We start from the raw sequence: 21169 nt of genomic DNA on the forward strand, positions 1-21169 counted from the left end.
AAAATCCAGTATCCAAAAACTCAATATCTGGTTGTAACATTGCTTCACTGTTAAATCTTATAAATAAATACAAGTCAAAAGTGATACATTTTAAAGTGCTGTTTAATACCATTAGTGGAAAACAAGGAAAACTGTAAGCTCACACATCTAATAATACATGGAATGTAAGATTACAATTTATTAATCCACATGACATGCCCAGCAATAAATTATGATCTTGGAATTATTAATTGGTTGCATTAGATTGTGGTCACCTTTGGTGTGCATATATTTTTATTGCTACAACATTTGGGTGCCTGAAGCATAACACCTGATAAGAATTTGATGGTAGGGACTCTTCAGCAGACAAACACGATGAAATGCCAATGAAAACCAGGCAAACAAAACCAAGGCCACTTTAACCAAGAGACGTGTGGGGGCTGAGGGGGAATCGAGGATCTGGAGTCCTTGGGAACGCTAGCTGGGGTTGCGGCTGCGATCCCGTGACAGGAAGATGGGTACTCTCTATCACCGGAGCGGAATTAGGCACAGACGAGACACGTATCAATTGGAAAAACAGAGATGGCTTTACTTACACTGTAGAGTCGTATACAGCACAGGCAATCGTAGTTGCAACAATTCTATTCTTTAGTCGTTAATCGAGGAGCTCTTGTAGACTGGGTAGCTCGGGTCTAACTCGGGCATGCAACACGGAGGATACGTCGCAAGTCTTCGCCGACGGGGAGTCGTTGGCAGGTGATCAAGCTGCCGGAGTTCCACTCCAGGGGGAATCGCGGAGTTCTCCAACTAGGGCGGAAACACCCCTAACCTTTTATACGGCTAGCAAGCCAATTGCCAACCGCCACATGGGAATAATTTAACATCGGCCAATCGTGTTATGCAAATCTGCATTTCCTCGGCGGGAACTCTATCCACGCCGGAACTCTTCACCATGCCGAGACTTCCCCTGCCTTACCGTGCCTTGTGCTAGAAAGTTCCACTGTGTCGAGGCACTGATTCAAATCAGCTCTGACAAGACGAACTGCTGACTAGATGGGTGGGTGTTATATGCAGGGAGGTGCCAAGCTGAACTTAGTGCAGTAGAAAATAGACTTGGATAAGGCTGAATGGTAATATTATACCATTTCCCACCTCTTCAAAGATGCTCTGAAGTATTACGTCGCTACTACGTGAATTATTATAAATATATTTTGTAAATCAACTTTGCTAAAAACATTGGGTATGTCTAGGCTACTACTCAGTCCTACCCTCACAGTTGCCCCCAAACCAAAACCTGTAGACCATCCACATTAAAACTCCTTGGCTTGAAACATTTGTTTTTGTTTTGGTGCAAAAAAAGCTCACTTTCTTTCGTTGTTTTTTACTTTGCTTTGCTGTGTTTTCCTACAAAAAATAAAGGGGATCAGGAAAGAGAGAGGGGGAGTAAAATATTTTTTTAAAAAGAAGACTTCCTCAAGAACTGCACCATCAAACCCTTGCTATACTTAAGATGTATCGATGACATCATCATCTTTTGGACTGAAAACCTGCAATCTCTGATTGAGTTCCATCAGAAATTCAACAATCACCATCCCTCCATCCAACTTTCTCTAGAATACTCCAGCACCAACATCTCCTTTTTAGACACAATGATCAGTATCCAGAATGATAAAATACAGACCACGTTATACAAGAAACCCACAGACCAACATACATATCTGCACAGAACCAGCAATCACCCTAACCACACCAAAAAAGCTGTGATATACAGCAAGTCCTCAGATACCACCGCATTTGTACTGAAGAGAACCCCCCGGATTGCCACCTCAGCCATCTCAAAAAGGCTTTCACCCAACAAGGAGACTCGTCCAGAGAGATAGATCGCACATTTGAAAGAGCCACCTGGATACCACGTGAAAAACTGCTGCAGTACAGAAGAAAACCCCCCACAAATCGCACACTGCTGGTTATGACGTATCACCCCTCTCTTGAACCTGTCTGGAAAATCCTCAAACAATTGCAACCCATACTAGAACGAGACTCTATTCTTAAAAAGATCTTCCCAGAGCCACCCATCCTAGCCTTCAAACAAGCACCGAACCTTGCCAATCTCATCACCAGAAGCAAACTTCCTCAAGCCCAGAACACACCAAAAGGATCCAGACCATGCCATGACAAGAAATGCAAAACCTGCCAACACAGCTCCACCCCCCCCACAATTACTACACCCCACAACAGAGCCAACAGCATCCCTGCATCTTACAGCTGCACCTCCAGAAATGTAATATATCTCATCCAATGCACCAAATGCCCTGATGGAAAATACGTAGGAGAGACCAAACAACAACTGCACACCAGAATGAACACACACCGGAAAGCTATCAAAGACAGAAATACCCAATTACCGGTGGGGGACATTTCTCACAAGAAAGCCACTCTCTCTCCAATCTCTCAGTCCTGATCCCCAAAGGAAACTAACACAACACTTCCCAGAGACGAGCCTATGAGCTCCACTTCATCAGCCTCCTGGACACTAAAAATCATGGACTAAATATAGACATTGGATTTATGACACATTATAACCTGCCTGACATCTGACTCCCCAGGTATCTCTCCACTTTCATCCCCCTTCTCTCTCTTCCCCCCCTCCCCAGCCTCTCTCTCACCCATTGAATCCTCAATCTACATTTTCACTGACTACCCGTCTTGTACGCATACCAGCCCAGCCGCTGGCTTCTTTACTTGTCATTCCATCCAGGAAGAGCACACACCAACTGCTGAAACTTCCTTAGCCTGATGAAGGGTTTTTGAACCCAAAAGCTTGTTTAATAATTGTTTTCCAACTATTGAAGTTGGTCTAATAAAAGATATCAGATTCACCCAAAGAACCTTGTTTGCCTATGTCCTTAGACCAACACAGCTACAACCTACACCCCTTAAAAAAGTATGGCATTTTCTAAACAAAATGAAAAAAATATTTAATTTTTCAATCGTTTCAATAAATTTAAAAAAAAAGTCAGACAAAGTTTATTTTGAGCTCCCATTTCCAAAATAGATAAATAGGGAGGATAATGTGTAAAAGCATTTTTCATTGAAATCTATTGTCCCCCCTGACCGCTGCCAGTTTTGCCCCTTGAACTTTTAACTAGCTGTTGCTAATCTTTGAGAAGAGTGGTAAAGCCATGGGCGTAGTGGGACTTTATTTTGTAAGCACGATTAACAAGACAAGAATTAAGAGTTCCACTGTATTGAAGATGCATATATTCTGTGCCTTCTCCTGTTCCTATCCCTTCGCTTTTGGCATTGATTTGAATGGGAACAGAACCCAGGCCAACTGTGAGGAGAGAGAGAGAAAATATTATGTTAAATAGCAAATAATACTGTTGTGTCGATGTGCTTTTCTGACTGTGTTAAATAAAAACAAATTTGAAAAGCTTCCCTTTCCAGTCAATGGAGTAAATGTCTAACAAATGCCTCTGAAATGCCTCCTGTGCCTCTGTTCCCACACATGTCCATAAACACACAATAAAACAGATGTATTTTTCAATTAGATGGTCTTAATTTTTACTCTTTTTTTTCTAGTGACAAAAAATGTATAGAAACATACTTCCCATGCAGAGAACATTAGCAGCGTTCAAAGTCACTTTTCACGAAAGCAGATTAGACTTTGTAAAAATGAAACCAGTCTGGGTTTCAGCTAGCATGTTGACTTTTGGCATGAAGTAGACTGTTTTACATCAAAAAGCCAGCCCAGAAATTAACACATCAATGCATTTTCAATTATGCATTTAATCATAATGCTTTTAAAATATTGAGATGAGAATAATTTTGGAGTAGCGCATGTACATTAGATTGTAAAATAAGCTTATTAGCTTAAAGAACACAGAATTACACTAACTACAAAATTAGCCATGCACTTTACATAAATATATTTAAATTAAGAAAAGAAATTATACATTTAATATCCTTTTGTCTACAAAAAAATCATTAAATCCACAGATCAACAATAAATCCAGCTCTAAGCATTTACCACTTCATCAACATACAACTGTCCATTTTTCAGATATTATACAAATAGATTTGTTAGAATTTATATGCATTATACATATATAATATATTACATAATAGTGTGTATACATACGTGGTGTTCAATAATAATATAATAACATTTTGAAATTATATAGCACTTTTCATCTGAGGAGCTCAAAGCACTTTATAAAAGTTGGTATTCTTACTAACTTACATATGGAAAACAGGCCCAGAGGTGCAGTCACTCGCTAAAGGTCGCACAAAGTCATTGAGAAGAGTTTGTAATAAACAGTGTTTTCTCTTCCCTGGCTCTGAACATTATGTCATCCTGCCTTCCTAAAATCCATTATAGGTGTGTCTACCTACACAGGTAGATGTACAATATATATACTATGGCTCCACCAAAGAAAGCACTTAAACACATGTGTTACTTTGAGCACGTGGCTTTAGTGGGGCTAGACTGCTTAAAATTATCTGTATGTACAAGTGTTTTGCTAGGTTGGTATTTGTCTATGCTTCATTTTCCTTTCATTTTCTGTAGAGGCTACCATTAAAAACTTTATATTATTGCCTCTTGCCTAATTAAAACAATTAGAGCATAATATTTCTGAAACTTGGGAAAGGGAATAACAGGAAAACCAAGGTAAAGCTAACTGCTCACATGTAGAAACTGAGGCCTCATTCCTGCAGTATTATATATGTGGGCATAGCAATCCCTCTGGCCAGCTCACATGGCAGAATTACTGGGAGTACTGTGGCTACTAATGGTGGCCAGTGCAAAATGAATTCGATGAGTTTACACCCTGATGTCTGTGTTGGTTTATTTTGGCATGGATGGGGCCAACCTTGTGCTCCATTTTTACTGTGCTCAGCTTGTATTCCATTTTGTGACTCCCCCTAGAAACATTTAGAAAAATTGGATTTGTATGTCACACAGCTCAATTACTTTCTGAGCTTCCCTCTCCTTCTGTAATACTCACCTCTATAAAAAAGGAATAAATACCTCTCAGCTCCAGGAGTCTGGCAGGCTGAGCTGCTGCACACGTGTGCATACATTGAACATTTAGGAAAGTTCCCGGGGTTTTTGAAATTTACTCTGTCAAGTTTTTTTATTCAGTTTATTCCATCACAAAAGGAAAGAAGTAGCAATCCTAAGGAATGTCAAAGAAACTCAGATATATAAAACAGTAGATTGTTGTTGGTCACTGGTAATAGGAAGTGGTTTGCACATAGAATTAGAAACAAGAATTTTATTGAATATTATATCCTGTTGGTTTGAACACACCTGTGTAGAATTAATATCCAATATCTTTGTTGGAAGAAGCCAACATATTTACAGAGGTATAGTAATAAGTAAACTTTATACGTATGGTACCAAGTACAAATTTTTTATGAATTATACATTCACACTCAGAATTACGGGTGTCCTTCAGAGCAACCCTGAAATCTGCTGTTTATTCCTTTCAAACCTTAAGTCTTTACAGAAAAAAAAAATCTAATTGACGGTATGGGAGTTTTGTCTGAGGAAGGACAACAAGACCAGCCCTGTACTAGCAATTATTAATAAAGCAGAAATGGAGCAGGGAGCAATGAGTTTCATTTTATGCACTTAATATAACATCATATTGTACCTAAGCCATTGAGCATTTGGTATGTATGTCTGTGTATGCATGTGCACTATGTTATAAAATAGTAATGCTGTTCTTTCCCAAGATAATGACTGGCAATACAGTGATGTAAAGCTTCATGGAATTATTTTCAATAGTATAATTTCTTGGAAGACTTCACTGTGTATCAGTAGCATGTCAGATTCTACTCCCAGACATATATACCAACACCCATTGTGATCACTAAATATACCCATTCATGGGTGCAATTTTGCCCAGTGTATATATGTATAACTATGTTAGGCCTAATCCTGCAAATACTTATGCACATAACTTCCCGTGAGCAGCCCCATTGATTTCATTGTAACTAGTCATGGCAGTTGGAATTGAAATGCTATAGCATCTTTATTTTATGTGGGGAAAAAAAGATGTGAAAATGTTTCTGAGGCACCAGTGAATTGTTCAGTTCAACAGGTAAAATCATGCTCCAAATCAAGTCAATAGAAGCTTTGCCATTGGTTCTTTGTCAAATCAAAGTTCAGTTGGGGTTTGCTTCTGTATTTCATACATAATTCTCAGCATGGGACCACTGATGGGGTTTTTTTAGTTATCTTCCTACATACATTGCCATTTAAATATCTAATATAAGAGCAAGCAGAAGAGAAAATTGGTATGAGCCAAGTAATGCAACATGTGAAGGAAAAAAGAAAATCTAGCATCTGAATAAATCCTCATATTACCTCTATCCATATCTGTAAGAAAACCCAAGTAGGATTAGGTATGCTCTATACTTAGTGACAGGCCTACATCTGCCATTCAAGCTTTGGAAAAACATTTCACTGAATCCAGTGGCTGTAGGAACGGGCTTCAAGGGATAACGTGTGCAGCAATGTCTGCTGTGGATGTCATCTAAGGTCTTAATCCTAAAACTAATGAAGTCCTCAGTCTTTCAGTTTACTTCGGTTGCCTTTGGATCAGGCCCTTGAAGAACAATTAAAGTTATCCAGGGCTAAACTTTCATGAGGGCTCTGCTGTGCTTTTTGGACCTGCACACCATAAAAAAGTAGAGGTGGTAGAAAATTGTAGTTAATTTTTTTCTTTGATTTATTTTTCCCTTGAAGAGGGTGACAAATTTAACATAATTAAATTGATTGTTGGTTTTCCAACATTTTATTGAAATGTTTTATTGAAATGGATGAAAAAGTTAACCACTTTGGCAATCGATACAGTAAAAATAAGAATTTTGATTTAAAAAATGACAGAAACAATTTCAAAGGTGAAACTGGGTTAATTTTTATCCTTACAAGTGGAGAGAACTTTGACTTTCAAAGTCTTCCACATTTTTCCCCCTCATTTTTTACTAGTTTTTCTTAAGTGGTTATCTTTGTAACTGGTAAGCAAATTGATAAAGCATTGCTCCTAACTAATTTATTGCACAAGTTGGCAGGTAGTAATATAAACCTGTCTGCTCTTGCTTAAATACTCAGAAAATTAGTGAAAAATTAATCAAAGGAATATTTGTTTTGAGACCAGTTTCTCACTTAGGCCCCAATCCTGCAAAATATTTCTGCCTGTGAATAAATGTCCATTGTTGAACTCTATGGAACTGCTCACATACTCAAGTATTTATAGGATCTGGCCCTTAGGCACCTGTCTTCACATTGGCTTTATCCTATCTAATGTCTTGCTAAGGAAAGAGAGTTGTGAGGATACACATTTCTTCATTTTGGGCAATCTCTTTTTGCTTCCTATTTGGGATATCTGAGTACTGGAGTGGAATCAATCTCTTTCAAGGCTGATTTTAGTGCCATTTTTAGAGCTGCTTGGCAGGGTGATTGTAAAACCTACAATTGCATTCCTCTTCTGCTCTTTTCTAGCTCCACCTTTGAGACAACTTTGCTCAGAGTGCTAAGAGTGAGGGAACTGAATCTATTCTCACTTGAAAAACAACACAGAGTTAATGATCAAGGATCCAGCAAAGCTAGAAGAATATCTGACAGAACAAAATAAATAAATCATGCAGAACAAACAGAAGTTATAAGCAGAAGTATTTTGTTGTTTTAATTCCATTATGGGAATGTAATAGCATTATTTTGAGGTATGTGCCTATAATGTAGATTAAAAACCAGAGCAAAAACAGCAGCAACATAAGGGATGCTGATCTTTCCAATTTTTCATGTGTAGAAAAAATCGCAAAGTCAAAATTAACAGAAGCAAATAGAAGGAGAGAGATGTTTAACTTGCCATAGTTGCCAATAGAGAATAGTTGTCACCTAATCCTGATGTCTGCAAATTGTAGTTTGGAAGCGCTGAATAGAGTAACCTGTTTGGATCTGTAGGCAACTGCGGGCCCAATGTCTGCTCTCCTGCAATCATGCGTGAGTCCCATAGAGTTAGTGGAAGATGCAGATCAATCTGAGGGAAGGATTTCACTTAATATTTGTTGTTGGGCAAGTCAGAAAAGTCAGTGCAATATGTTTCTGTGGCTCAAAAATACAGTAATTTAGAGCTGATTTTATGATGACTTAATGGCAGAACAAGTCCTTTAATTTCAAATATTCATACTATCGTATCTGAAGTAAGGTTCAACAGCTATTCAAATATTAGACCTTCTCTGTGATTAGTGATGTAATGCTTTTTCTCAAGGAAGAGGGTTCCTCATTCTGAAGTGACATCATAAAGAAATTACTTTAGTTCATCTGGTATCTAGAGAAGAGGTCCCCTGTGATAGCATATTTCTTTCACTTTGATCTATAAGAGCTGTACAGCTGATTGGAAACAAGTGCATAATAAACATATATGTGTAACGGGCCAGGAGGGAGGTGGAGGAGAGACAGTGAGAGTGCACACATGCACAGAAAATATTCTTGAATCTCTTATCTATTTTCCTTATTTACCTAGGTTCATGTGTACGCTCAGTTTTTATACCGAGATCCTACAGGCATGAGTGGCTGTAGGGTGTGCTAGCCAGCATGGGATTGCTGTAAAAAATAATTTGTTGTGCATGCCAATTTTCAGAGTATTACCAGAGCCACCCATCTTTAGTTTTACATTTGAAGTAGTTAGGTTAGAAAGTGACATTTTTTACCTACCCTTTTAACAGTTGGTGTAATTCTCCACTTTGTCAAACCTTTCAAATTTTCTTTGTCTTTACTGGGAACACTTCCTTTCTATTGGGTAGTCTTCAAATCAAACTACGCAACTATGGGGGCTTAATGGAGAGAAGTCTGCTTCCTCGCAGTGGAAAAGATATTTTATAAGTCAGCAAAACTCACATTTCACGAAACTTCTTTCTGTTTCCCCCTTTTCACCACCTCCCAATTTTACAGAGCTCATCTAAGTGATAAAATTTTAGTGGAGTAAGCCAAATAGTTTTTTTTTTTTTATCAACTGAGATGCATGCTAACATTTTGGGGTGAAGTATTAGCCCCACTATAGGGAGTTTGCCACTGATTTTAAGGAGGCCAGGGTTTCACCCTTAGCCCTCAGTAGTTCTGCTTTAATGTCTGTTTCCACTAAAAACAGAAAACACTGGTTCCAGATACTTTAGTTTCTTTGTTACTATGAGTTGACATTTATGATTCTTGATATCTTTCTTGAGAAGAATTTAGACTTTTACCAAAATAGATGCCACCTGAGGATCATTTCTTTTCAAACCTGCTTACATTTTTTAAATCTCATGAAGGTGACTAGCATAAGGGTATCTTTTTCCCTCAGTTACTGAAAATATACAAACGTTGTATGTGATATGGAGTTAAGATTGGGATTATCTTTTTAATGAAAGTGTTCAAATTGTTAGCTGTCAGTTATTTAAATGTTGCTAAAATGCAGCAGTAACATTGTTCTTATTTTGCTTACAAATTGTATAAGGTGTAATAAAACTGTGCCATTGGATAGATTTAGATAGCTGGCTCATTCACAAGAAGTTCACATTTTGTTAATGTCACCCATGTTGAATAAGGGATGATTAGATGGTAAGGTCAATTTACAAAAATGGTTGTCAGGACATTTTTTAATTGTAAAACTTCTTGTGATGGAATTCAGTAAAAAGACTATAGGCAGAAAGCAGTGGAGACAAAGACCTGCTATTAACCTACAGATGCAGGCTACTGCAGGGTTCATTGCAAGATTTGTCACACTGCTTAGCCAATGAAGTGTTAGTATGACTGGAAGAGACCACCCTTTTCTGGGGTAAGAGGGCAATTTGGTCTCCATGCTCATTTAATCCTGAGACTTCTTTGAATAGACTGTCAATTGAATCTACATTGTGCAAAATTATGCATGCACTTTTTTAATGCAGGCTATTGTTCACTAAGCACTCAACCAAGATTTCTCAACCAATTTCCATTTGGCATGAGGTCACTTGAAACCCAAGGAATCATATATGGAAGGCATGTGCAGCTTTCTTTTCTCTTGCTCAGTTTCTTAATACAGATAAACCCAAGTAATCAGGTTTTGCAGGAAATTTCAGTTGTATTAAAACTGACTGACCACTTCTAGTAATGCAGAAATTAGTTACAAGTCACTGCCATATAGGTGTTATTTTCTTATTGGTGAACAATGTGCCTAGTATATTTTAGACTGAATTGCTAAAGCCACTGTATACGGTTGAAATAGGAGGAGCTGTTTGTAAGAATGGTGATGGGAGTGCTATTGGTATATGGTTTCTTTTTCTAGGCAACTGTTTTCTGTAAGGCAGTGGTACAAAGGAATCCTGATAAGTGGTAAATAGCAAACAAAGAGATTTGGCCACAAATATCATGAAGTCTGGTTAGGAGATGGCACCCATTCTGAAGAGGTCTATAGTTAGGGTATCAATTAATACTTTAAAAACCTGAATACAGCATGTACACCATATTTATTGATACATTTACAAAAGTTTTTGTTAGCTCTCCAAGGAACATTTACATTTTAAAACCATATTTAGCAATAATCATCATATAAAGTTTTGTACAAGTGACATCTTAAACAGCCAAGACTTGCTAATGCGAGCTCTTGTCCAGTGAAGTTCCTTTCAGTGTGAAATCTGCCACAGTCTAATAATGTATAATCTGGCCAGTCCTGTTATTGTGAAAAGCACTTTATGAGCATTTTTACAGTAGGCTTGAATTTTACTATGATTGGTTGGTGGCTGGTTTTTCATCCGTCGTAAATCAATACATGTTGACACAAGGGTACATTTCTAGATTAGATCCATAACACATTAAAGATTGTGTTTGCTCTCTCTTTCCCCGTCATTCCAATTAAGTTGGTGAAAAATGTAACTTTAGTATTTTACAGGACATGGTAAAGCTGTTTCATCTAGGTGATGTCTATATTATAAAAATAAAATAAAATAATATAAATATGTAACATGAACCCAGTGCCCTTTGTTAAATAAAATATATGATAAAAAGCAGACCTTCTAAGATGACTGGTTTTGAAATACACTGATATAATTTAATTATTAAACACTTGAAACAATCTCAATATTAAGCTGCGATAATCAAATTTCTGCATCTATGCCAGATAAAGAAGTGCATAACATTCTGTAATGGAATTACATTGATGAAGGTGAAGGTTACAATTTTACAATGAATTGCCTATTTAGGAATGCATTAAGGAAATCTGAAATATTATCTCATAATGTAGTTCATTTCGCCTTAAAATTATTATAACTGAATTTAATTAAACCCAGCAGTTTGGACAGTAATGTTTCAAAACTGCTCTTATTGCTATAAACAGATAGTTACAGACAGAAAATTGATGGGGTGTCAAGGAATCCATTTTGACATCATTAAAAAAGTCCTTTGAAATTGTAATTTACTGTGGAATTACTGTGTAAACTATTTCACATGAAGAAATATTTTTAAAAATTCCACTGGTTATGGAACCACACCTGTGACGGGTATATATATGTATGTGGACATTCATACATCGGTGCAGATGTACAAACATACATACACACATGCAAAGAATTAATCTGTACATTTCTGGAAATTATAGTTAATGAAAGTAAAGTGAATCACTGGTGTTTGTAGCAGGATGACAGTCTTTTGAAAATGACAGGATTAGAAATAAATGCCCGTTGAAAATGTAGTATCCAAATAGTCCCAGAAACTATACAATGTAGCTGGTTAGGTCCAGCAAATAGGATGTCATGTCTATGATCTGATCAAGAATACCTGCCCTTGTCACTCTTCGGATGTTTCTATCCACTTGTTCACACTGGGGGCCAAGATATCCTTTTTTACACAAGCACTTATTGGGTCTTACACAGACACCTCCATGTCGACACGCTGGGTCACACTTTGCTGTAGGCGGAAACAAAAACATTCCAATTTGTGTTAAGAGTCTCATAGAAGTAGAAAAAAGAAGGGCCTGTAGTGGATGCGAAACCTACTTTTTTTTAATAGTAGTAGTAAAAGAATTTAAAATTCCCTCACACATCTCAAAGAGGGAAGTGTGAAGCAGTTAATGGCTTTCAAAGCAAAAGTTGGCTCTAAAAGAGTTTTAAATGGATATCTAGGAATGGGCATTAAATCAATGTTATTTTCATGATTCTATGGGGATTAATTGATTTAGGACATAATTAAGTGTCTAATTCACTAAGGTTTTAAGGTCCTATATTCAAGCCTGGTTGATTTTTGGACATTTAAAGGCCAGACCTAAATTGATCTTGTAATCCTTTCTCCGTAGGCATTTTATCTTTGTCCTAGATTGACAGGGTTAGGCACCAAGATCCCTATATAGTAAATGGGGAGACCTAGGTGCCTCCTAAAAGCAACCCGGAACACCTAGGGGCTGAATAGGAAGCGTTCTACCGTTAACCAGTAGGACTTGCTAGGCACCTGTGTGTTTCTGAACTTCCACTCCTCCTCAAAGTTTGACTCACTGACCCAGGGCTGAAGATCAGGCACCTTCAACATTGTGTTAGAAAAACAAAATATTCCAGTACTAGGGGAACAAGGATGTCCACCCCTGCCCAACTTGGTAAGCGCCTTCCTTAGTGAGGTGAAGAGTCATGTTCCTCCTTGATTGCTCCACTTCTGGTCCTATGTCTCTTTTACTCTCAACTGGCCAGGGGCTCCCAACTTTAACAGGAAGGCTGAAGGTGCTCCCACCTAGACTTTAGTTTATAGCTCAGTGATTAGGGCTTTGTCTTGGGAAAGGATAAGTTATGGCTTTGAGTTCTCTCTGGTTGAAGAGGATGTTCAAACCCACATTTCTCACTTCCCAGAAAAATGCCTTAACCATAAAGCTATAAGCAGAGGTGGGTAGGGGGACTCTCCCTTCCAGCCCCTGGTTAAAACCATGCAACAAGGAATGAAAGATGCATAGGGCATGAAGAGGAGCATGACTAGCCTAGTGGCAAAGGCAATCCCGCTGGGAAGAGACTAGTTCTGAGTTCAAACCAATGTTATCCCCACCAGTGATAAGTAACTTGAGTTGTGTTGTATTCTTTCCTTTGGGGTAACCTCATTGCATTATGATATTTTTGTTATTATGGATAACATATGGATAATGCCATCTAAAACAAAATAGATATGTAAAACAATTAAAAAATGAAATTTTTCTGAAAATGAAACATATATAAAGTGAGTTGTATGTCTCAATTAACTATTGTTATTGGGATTATTTTAGTGGTTTGAGGTCTCAGCTGGAATAAGAACAATATTACTAAGTGTTGTGTGGTATGTAATGCTGTGTGTGATGTGGTCAAGTCACAATCCCTGCTTTGAAGAACTTTCTGTTTTTTTCTAAGTTGCAACTTCTGAACTATATCATAGCCTGCTTTCAACTTGTATGAAGGGGACAGATGACTAATGATCTCTATTAGGCTCACAGCATGTACATCAGAGAGTTTATTTCTTAGCTCCTCATGAACAGGGGGCTATAGAGTTGGCATCATCCCCTACATCTACAGAGTTTGGGAATTTGAGTCCAAACTTGCTGAATTTGGGGCTTCTGCGTGAGAGTTTGCCATCCTGCTCTAGTTTGTGAAGCTGTTTTCCCCTGTGGAGATCTGCTGCCATTGGGATTGTCTTATTGGATGTTGTCTTCCAGTTTCCTTGCTTGAGCTATCACTGGTTTCAGCACATCCCTAGGTTTATGATTAGTTTATCATTTTATGCCTTCTTGGATGACGTAGCCATCATGAACGGTACTAGCTACATGGTGGGTCACAAATAAAAATTGGACCATAGATATTTTTCAAAGTGGCTTTTTAAAAAAGAGAAAAAAAGTTTTTGTCAAGAACATGCTGGAACTGAGACTAAAAATGTATAAACTAGAGAAACATCAGTGAATTATAACTGAATAACTTTACAGTTTTCAGGCATGCTTTGTTTTGAATTATTTGTCAGGTTCTTTTTAAAAAGTACACTAACCCAACAGGCTAATTTAGAGGATTAAAAAGCTACATAAAATTCTCTGAGTTTAAAGTATGCAATCCTTCTTGAGCAGGTGACTTCTAATTAAGTCAATAATAACTGTGTGTGTAGCTGATGTCAGTTCAGACATTTCGAGTGGAATTCCATTTCCATTTTTGTGCCTAACGGGCAGTTTTCTTGCCACATACCTGTCTGGTTTTGGCTCTGCCTCTGGGCTCTGGATGTGTTAGTATTCATATGTAAACTGAATATGTACAGTAGGGCTATGCACTGGCAGGGCATGTGCATGGTTGTAAACATGCATGTGTCTAGCAAAAGGTGGAGAATAAGCATCCTCCCACATTTTAGACTCAGTAGCTGGGTAGTTGGGGCACTCACCTGGAAACCTGAAGAAGCTGGCTCTAGCCCCCATCTTGCCCAGAGTGGGGTTGAGCTTGCATTTTTGAGGCCCCTGCTATATGTTACTTATATCATGCAATTAATGGTTAATCTCACCATAAATTTAGAAGGGACACGCATGCAAAGAAATTATCACAGGAGAAAAATGACTAACTATAAAAAGAGCCAGCCAGCTATAAAGTTAGTGCTTGAAAATGTGTAACAACTCTACAGCTGGTTTATATCCAACTTTAATTTGAATGTGTAGCAGGGCCTTGACTTCCCAGTATAGTACTCTGACCACCATGCCACAGAAGCATCGGTTTGGAAGGGACTTCAGTGTTCATCTGGTTCAACCTCTTCCATGAATAAGGAATGCTATTTCTAAATAATCCTTGGCAAATCCTTATCCAGCCTCCTCTTAGAAACCTCCAGTCAAGGAGATTCTCCAACTTCCACCGTCTTACTGTGCTAACAGTAAGAAAGTTTTTTTTTCTGGAAATCTAATCTAAATCACTTTGCTGCAATTTAAAGCCATTGCTTTATGTCCTGCCCTCTGCAGCAAAAGAGAACAATTGTTCTTCCTCTTCTTTATTTCATATATTTGAAAACTCTTATCACATTTCCCCTTAATCTTCCTTTCTCTCAGCTAAACATACGTGATTCTCTTAGGTTTTTTTCACATGGCTTGCCTGCCAAACGCTTTGGAAAGCTGATCATTATCCACATTCCTTTCCACTGCTCCTTTCTGAAGCTGAACCATTGCCCCTTGCATTTAATTGTTATTGGCTAAAATAGGTGGAGAACTATGCAGTGAGGAATATTAATCCCTTTTGGGCTAGAACCCAGTGCCTGCTTCCTTCAAGGCCAGCACCAATTTATTGAGCCATGGCCCTCCTATATTGCTCTTTACTTCCTGGACCAACATGTTTCCAAACAAAGTGCTCAAAAGCACGTATACAGCCAGGAGACTATTTAGGTGCACAAAAATACACTGAATTCCAACCTCAATGCATACTGTTGGAATTCCCTTCTTATTTTAAATGCAACTTAGCTGAAAGAGAAAATAGGAGTATATTGTGGCCTACAAAATTACAACCATTAAATACGGGGTTGTAGATATTGGATCTCGTATTGCAGCCTTAGCTCTTATTGTAGTTTTGCTTTCACTTAGTATTATACTGTAGCCTTACCATAGGATCAAAATCCCTGTTTGAGCTACACATTTAGAAGCGACAGTGCAATTTATTAGATTTTTTCTCAGCTTGTCCTTAAAGGCTATTTTGGCAGGTAACTGCTGTTTTCACCCATTGCTGTGACTCTAAATACTAACCAGTTCTGCAGAATTCTCCTTCCCAGCCTTGATTACAGCAGCATTTTCCGGTGGGAGTGCAGTGCCCATTCCGACAATGCCTTGAGCATTCAGATGTCAGTATCTGTGCAGACTGAGCTGTTCTTTTGCACTCTTCAGGGACTAAAGGTCTGTAGAAAAATATACGAGCCAAAAACATATTTCAAAGTCAGGGTCAAGGGGAGAAAAATGCTTTCACACATGAAATTAAGGAAGGTTCCTTTTTTCTCTTTCTCCAGAGAAAGCTGTTTAAATTGGTATATACAGAAAACCCCCTCAAAGTTCTTGCACAGAAAACATAGATGGATAATGTCAGTGAAAACAAAACTCTTTTCAACTTACTAGGATGGTATAAATGTTCACAGATGTAATATTTTTAAGACTTTGTTTTGAACGCGAAGCATCTATTCTTGCATTGTCCGAGACACTGTCAGTGACTATAAAAGCAAACTGCATGCCCTTTTCTTATTAATAGCCTGACACTTTTCTGGTTGATGAAAATGCTAGCTTTTCACTTGACTTGAGTGTGAATCAAACTGGACACTAAAAGAAAGTGTCATTGTCTTGTAGCCATAAGTCAAAGAAAGATGGGATGTTTTATGTTATGGTAAAATACAATACGACTTATTCTTCTGTTATATAACATCTTTCATTTAAAAGTTCCTTCTGAGGTAATATGCAGAATTAAATAATACTGAGATTGACTACAGGCAGAAGCAAGAACCATTTTCTTGCTGAGCAGTCTATCACATCAAAGCATATAACAACACTGAGGCTCTGAGAGCTGACTTGTCCCTCAAGGAATTAAAAAAGCAGATTTTCTTCTATCAGGCCCTATATAGTTTTTTGACCTATAAAAAGGAGGCGCTGCTTCCTTGTCTCATAAGCCGTATTGCCACTGTTGCAATCAGATCACCAAATAATGGATTTACATGAGATACTGGATCTGCCTCTTCCATTGGAAGATACTGGGCACGTCCACACGTTTGTTAATGCTCATTAAGTTTAGTACCTGTAATAAAAGGTACTAACTCAATATTCAGTAACCAGAACTACTGTGTAGCACACGGTCTTTTAGTGATGCTAATGCACAGTAGACTAATCCTACTGTACATTAGTGTATTAGCATGGCTTTTCTTGTGATGCGCTAATGCACAGTAGAATTAGTCTATGGTGCATTTAGCATCTCATGTAGATGTGCCCACTGATTCCTAGAATTTACTTTCTGTTTGATTCCTTACAACCTGGTATTTGTTAGCTTCATAGGCACACTGCAAAGTTCACCTTCACTTACAGCCATTTAGAGAAACTGAGGGTTCACAGCTGAAGGAGCTGAAGACTGATGATTTGACTGAAATCATATGGTAGAGTTATGAGAAGGAAATGATGTTAGCATCTCAGTTTCTTGTGGGAGATTTACAAAGCCATATTTGTAATATATATATGTATATATGTGTCTATAGTAATGATTACTTAGATTTTGAAGTGTGTGATTTAAATTTTTAGAGGTGAATGGATACTTGAGAAATCAAACAACAGTAAAATAATAATGGGTGAAGGAGACAGAAAAGAGTTATAATGAAGGCAGAAGGTCTTTCCCACAGAACTGGAAAGAGATTAAAAGATTCTCATCAACAATGACAGGGTAGAGGAAGAGGACACTAGATAAGTGGAGGGTATTAGAAGAGCCTCAAAGGTAAATAGGAATCATGTGTGGTCTGATAAAAGATATCACCCTAAAAAATCCTTGCCTTTTGCATGGATTTCAAGTGTAATTTAAAAAGCAATTCCATTATGAAAAGCTGCTTAGTAAAATGGCATGTGGATATCAGTTTTATTATCTCATTGATATCCAGAGCAAATGATCAGTTTAAGAATAAAGAGAATTCTTGTTCTAACTGCCAGCTCTGTAAACTCAACCCAAGGTCTGACTTTTCTTTGGCACATGTATGGTAATAGTTTCTGCAGGCAAAACTTAACCTTCATCTGTGTAAGTGCACATCTGCTTTCTACAAGTTGCCTTCTCTGGGGTTGAACTGGTATAGCCAAAGAAAGACTATAACTCTGCAATTATAATTTAGTTTACAAATCTGCTAAAAACCCACCATATTCACTCAAATATAAGACAGCTCCTGCAATAATTATGCTCTGTATTGGAAATTTATAATCATGTTATAATTTTTCAGGTATAGAATTGAGTTATTGGAGGTTTGCCTTGAATTTGTCCCCTTCCCATTGTTACATTAGGGAAAAATGAATCTGGAAAATCAGATAGCCCTCTAACCCTCTGCCCCCGCTTGCTCCCCTACTAACTTCCCATGCAGCCCCTTCCCTCCCTCCTCACTGTCTGACTCTGCTGTCTCTGGAAGTGAGAGACAAATTTGAAAACACTGGCCTTGGCGGGGTGGAGGAACCATTCCTGTAATAGCTTGCATATAGGAATATTATTATAGGTACCTATAGACTTAGTTCATCTAGAATTGATGCAATTTACCTCATTCGAAACTGCTACAATTTTTAGTACAGGTACTCCATAAACACACTTTTCAAGCAGCACGTTTGTACCTATTTCTATATAGTACAAACCATGCATTTTTTTTGTAAAAAAAAATGTCTCTCAGGCCAAATCAGTAAAATTAATTCTCAGTTTCATCCACTGAACTGAGCCCAGTGGTTCACACCCATGTGGTATTACCACTGGCAAATATTTTCCCTCCCAGACTCTTCAGCCTGCAATTTCAGATGCTCCCAAATCCATGGCAAGCATCCTATGTGCAGGCCCCAAGCCCAGAGGTCTTAAGGTTCAGATGCTGCTGAGCCTTGCTTGCCTTTAGCCAAAAGGCCAAAGAAGCAAGCTAGGGAGAAATCTCCCATCTCCATAAAATGGGCAAGTAGCTGAGATCCTCCCATTGGGAGACTATGGTAGAGTCTTGTAGGGAGGCCCATCCACAGTGCACTGAACAGGTCTCAATCCTTTGCTACACAAAGTACAAACAATGGATTACATTAGTCCAAAGCTGAAAACTCATAATTTACCATATACAGGTTTCCCTCAGTTTATGCGGGTTCTGTATATGCAGATTCATTCATATGCAATGACCCTTTCTATACCCAAAATTTGTTATACACAAGGTAAATTCACTCTTATGCGATTGGCATAGGTGTACTTCCCCCTCCCCCAAGCAGCTAAGTCTTTGGCAGGAGGTGAAAGGGCCAGGGGACCAGGGCCCCACTCACTCTAGCCCCTGTTGCAGCAGCCCCAGGAGCAGCCAATGCCAGCTGCTTGCAGCCATTGCGCTGTGCTGTGCCCTGAATCCCTCAGGACTCCACTTGTCCCATTCACCCCAGCCCCTAGGCTGTGCCATGCCGTGGTGCAGGCAGCTGGCATCAGCTGCTCCCAGGGCCGCTGCAGCAGGGGCTGGGTTGAGTGGGGACAAGAGGACATGGGGCGTGGTGCAGCTTGTCCCCACTGACCCCAGCCCCTGCTGCAGTGGCCCCAGGAATGGTCAATACCAGCTGCCTGCACCACAGCATGGTGCAGCCCAGGGGCTGGGGTCAGTGGGGACAAGCAGAGCCCTGGGGAGTTCAGGGCACGGTGCAACCCAGCAGCTGCAGGTAGCTGGTGTCAGCCACTCCTGGAGCTGCTGCAGCAGGGGCTGGGTTGAGTGGGGACAAGCTGTGCTGCACCCCATGCCTCCCGGGGCTCTGTTTGTTTCCAGTCACCTCAGCCAATGCTGCAGCAGCCTGGGGAATGGCCGATGCCAGCTGTGGAGGGAACTGTCAGTGGGTGCAGGTTGGGGGCTGGAGGGCCACAGCTCTTGCTGCTATGCTTACCCTAGGAGGGCTGCAGGATGGGGGACTGCACCAGACTCTTCCCAGGGAGCATGTCCCCCCAGATCTGCGTGCAGGATGAGACCAGGGTGCTGTCCGCCCCGAGTGCCAGGAAAAGCCCAGTGCTGCTGCTGGCCCCAGCCTGCAGCAGCAGCCTGCTCTCCTTCTGCATGCAGATCCAGGGGCATGCACCCCCCAGGAAGAACCCAGCACAGCCTCCCAGCCTGCAGCCCTCCTGGGATGCACGTAGCAGCAAGAGCCGTGCCCTCCCTGCCCCTGCCCTGCACCCACTGACAGTTCCCCCCACTTTGCTCCCTGCTGCAGCCCCGGGAGTGGCCGATGTCACCTGGCTTCAGCTCTTGGGCTGTGCTGCACCCCTCCCCCCACCCCTTTCCTAGCCCCAGCCTCACTCCCTCCCTACCTGACTGTAGTGAGAATGTATCTCTATTTGTTACCTTCTAAACTGGGTTCCCTTTATACAAATTCAATTTATGCGCAATTTTCCAGGAACACATGTAGTGCATAAAGCGAGGGAAACTTGTAGTTCACTGGGCTGGGCTCCAGCAGAGATAACAGCATTTTGAGCCATAGTGACCCCACAGCTGAGCACTGCTCAGTATGTTTGCGTCCTCCAGAGGCCTCCCGCTTATGACTGGAATGGGGCAGTCATAAGTGGAGAAGCAGAGAAGAAAGATGATGAAGAAGATAGGAGCAACAGTGGAAGTAGCAATGATGACAGGGGCAGCAGGAAAGAAGGTGATGGGGAGAGGATCAAGGCCAAAGGGAAGACAGGAGCAGAGGAGAATGGGAGATAAAACAGGAACAGTGGGAGAAGGTATGTTGGACAAGAGGCAGAAAGCAAGAGAAGCATGGTGGAATGCTGGCCCACGGGGAGTGGCATGGTGGGAAGACACAGAAGATGCATTGAGAGATGTCAAGGATTGAAAATTGCAGGTGAAAGTAACATCAACTGGTGATGGGATGCAGACATGACTGATGACGGAGAAATATGAGTTCATAGGAAAGGTATTGTATTAGAGGGACAGGCAGAACATCTCACCAGCCTGATTGCTTTCCAAAACAGCAAGACTTGGGAGTTCACTTACTGGAACAGTGAACAGTATGACAAAATATTTTTTTTCAAGTTAGGGATTTCATCTATTTCATAGACATTAGGGCTGGAAGGGACCTCAAAGAAACATGCAGAGGAATGTTGGAGGGAGGAATTAAGAGGGATAAAGTTTATAGCAGAAGAAAAGTCAAGGGAACGAGTGACTACAGTAAGAATTTATATGGATTTATTAGAGGCAGAAGACATAGAAAAGTGGATGGAATTGCATGTGCAAAGAGTAATGTGCGTAGAGAAGGTGTTGGAAAAATATGGTATTTGGATGGAGTCATGGAAGGAACGAGCTGTGTTGAGAGCAAACAAGTGGAGTCCAGGTGGGGTGCAGCATCTCCTGCCTATGATCCAGCTGGGGCCCCACTGGGGTTTTATAATATACCATGAGCAATCAAAGCAATGCAGCAAATGTAGCAAGGAGGGACATGTGACCACACACAGTCCCCTCATCGTATACTGCAGATGTGAAGGGAAGAGGGCATAAAACTGCAGAGTGCCA

The 21169-nt window shown here is 39.9% G+C and overlaps 1 protein-coding gene across 3 annotated transcripts in view; it reads right to left on the bottom strand.

Moving 5' to 3' along the window:
- Positions 1-10454: 10454 nt before the first annotated feature.
- Positions 10455-21169, bottom strand: part of HHIP (hedgehog interacting protein) — a 116107-nt gene continuing 105392 nt past the window's right edge. The window contains exons 12-14 of one of the 3 annotated variants that reach the window (XM_019488536.2): positions 15699-15847; positions 11784-11908; positions 10455-10927 (exon numbers count right to left, since the gene is read on the bottom strand). In XM_019488536.2, the coding sequence (XP_019344081.1) occupies positions 10913-10927; positions 11784-11908; positions 15699-15847 (289 nt within the window). In that variant the 3' untranslated portion in view covers positions 10455-10912. Of the gene's footprint in view, positions 11909-15698; positions 15848-21169 lie in introns of all 3 variants that reach the window. The other 2 variants (XM_019488535.2, XM_019488533.2) reach the window with 2 other exon arrangements.

Source organism: Alligator mississippiensis, chromosome 2 (assembly GCF_030867095.1).
Source record: "Alligator mississippiensis isolate rAllMis1 chromosome 2, rAllMis1, whole genome shotgun sequence".
Lineage (NCBI taxonomy): Eukaryota > Metazoa > Chordata > Crocodylia > Alligatoridae > Alligator > Alligator mississippiensis.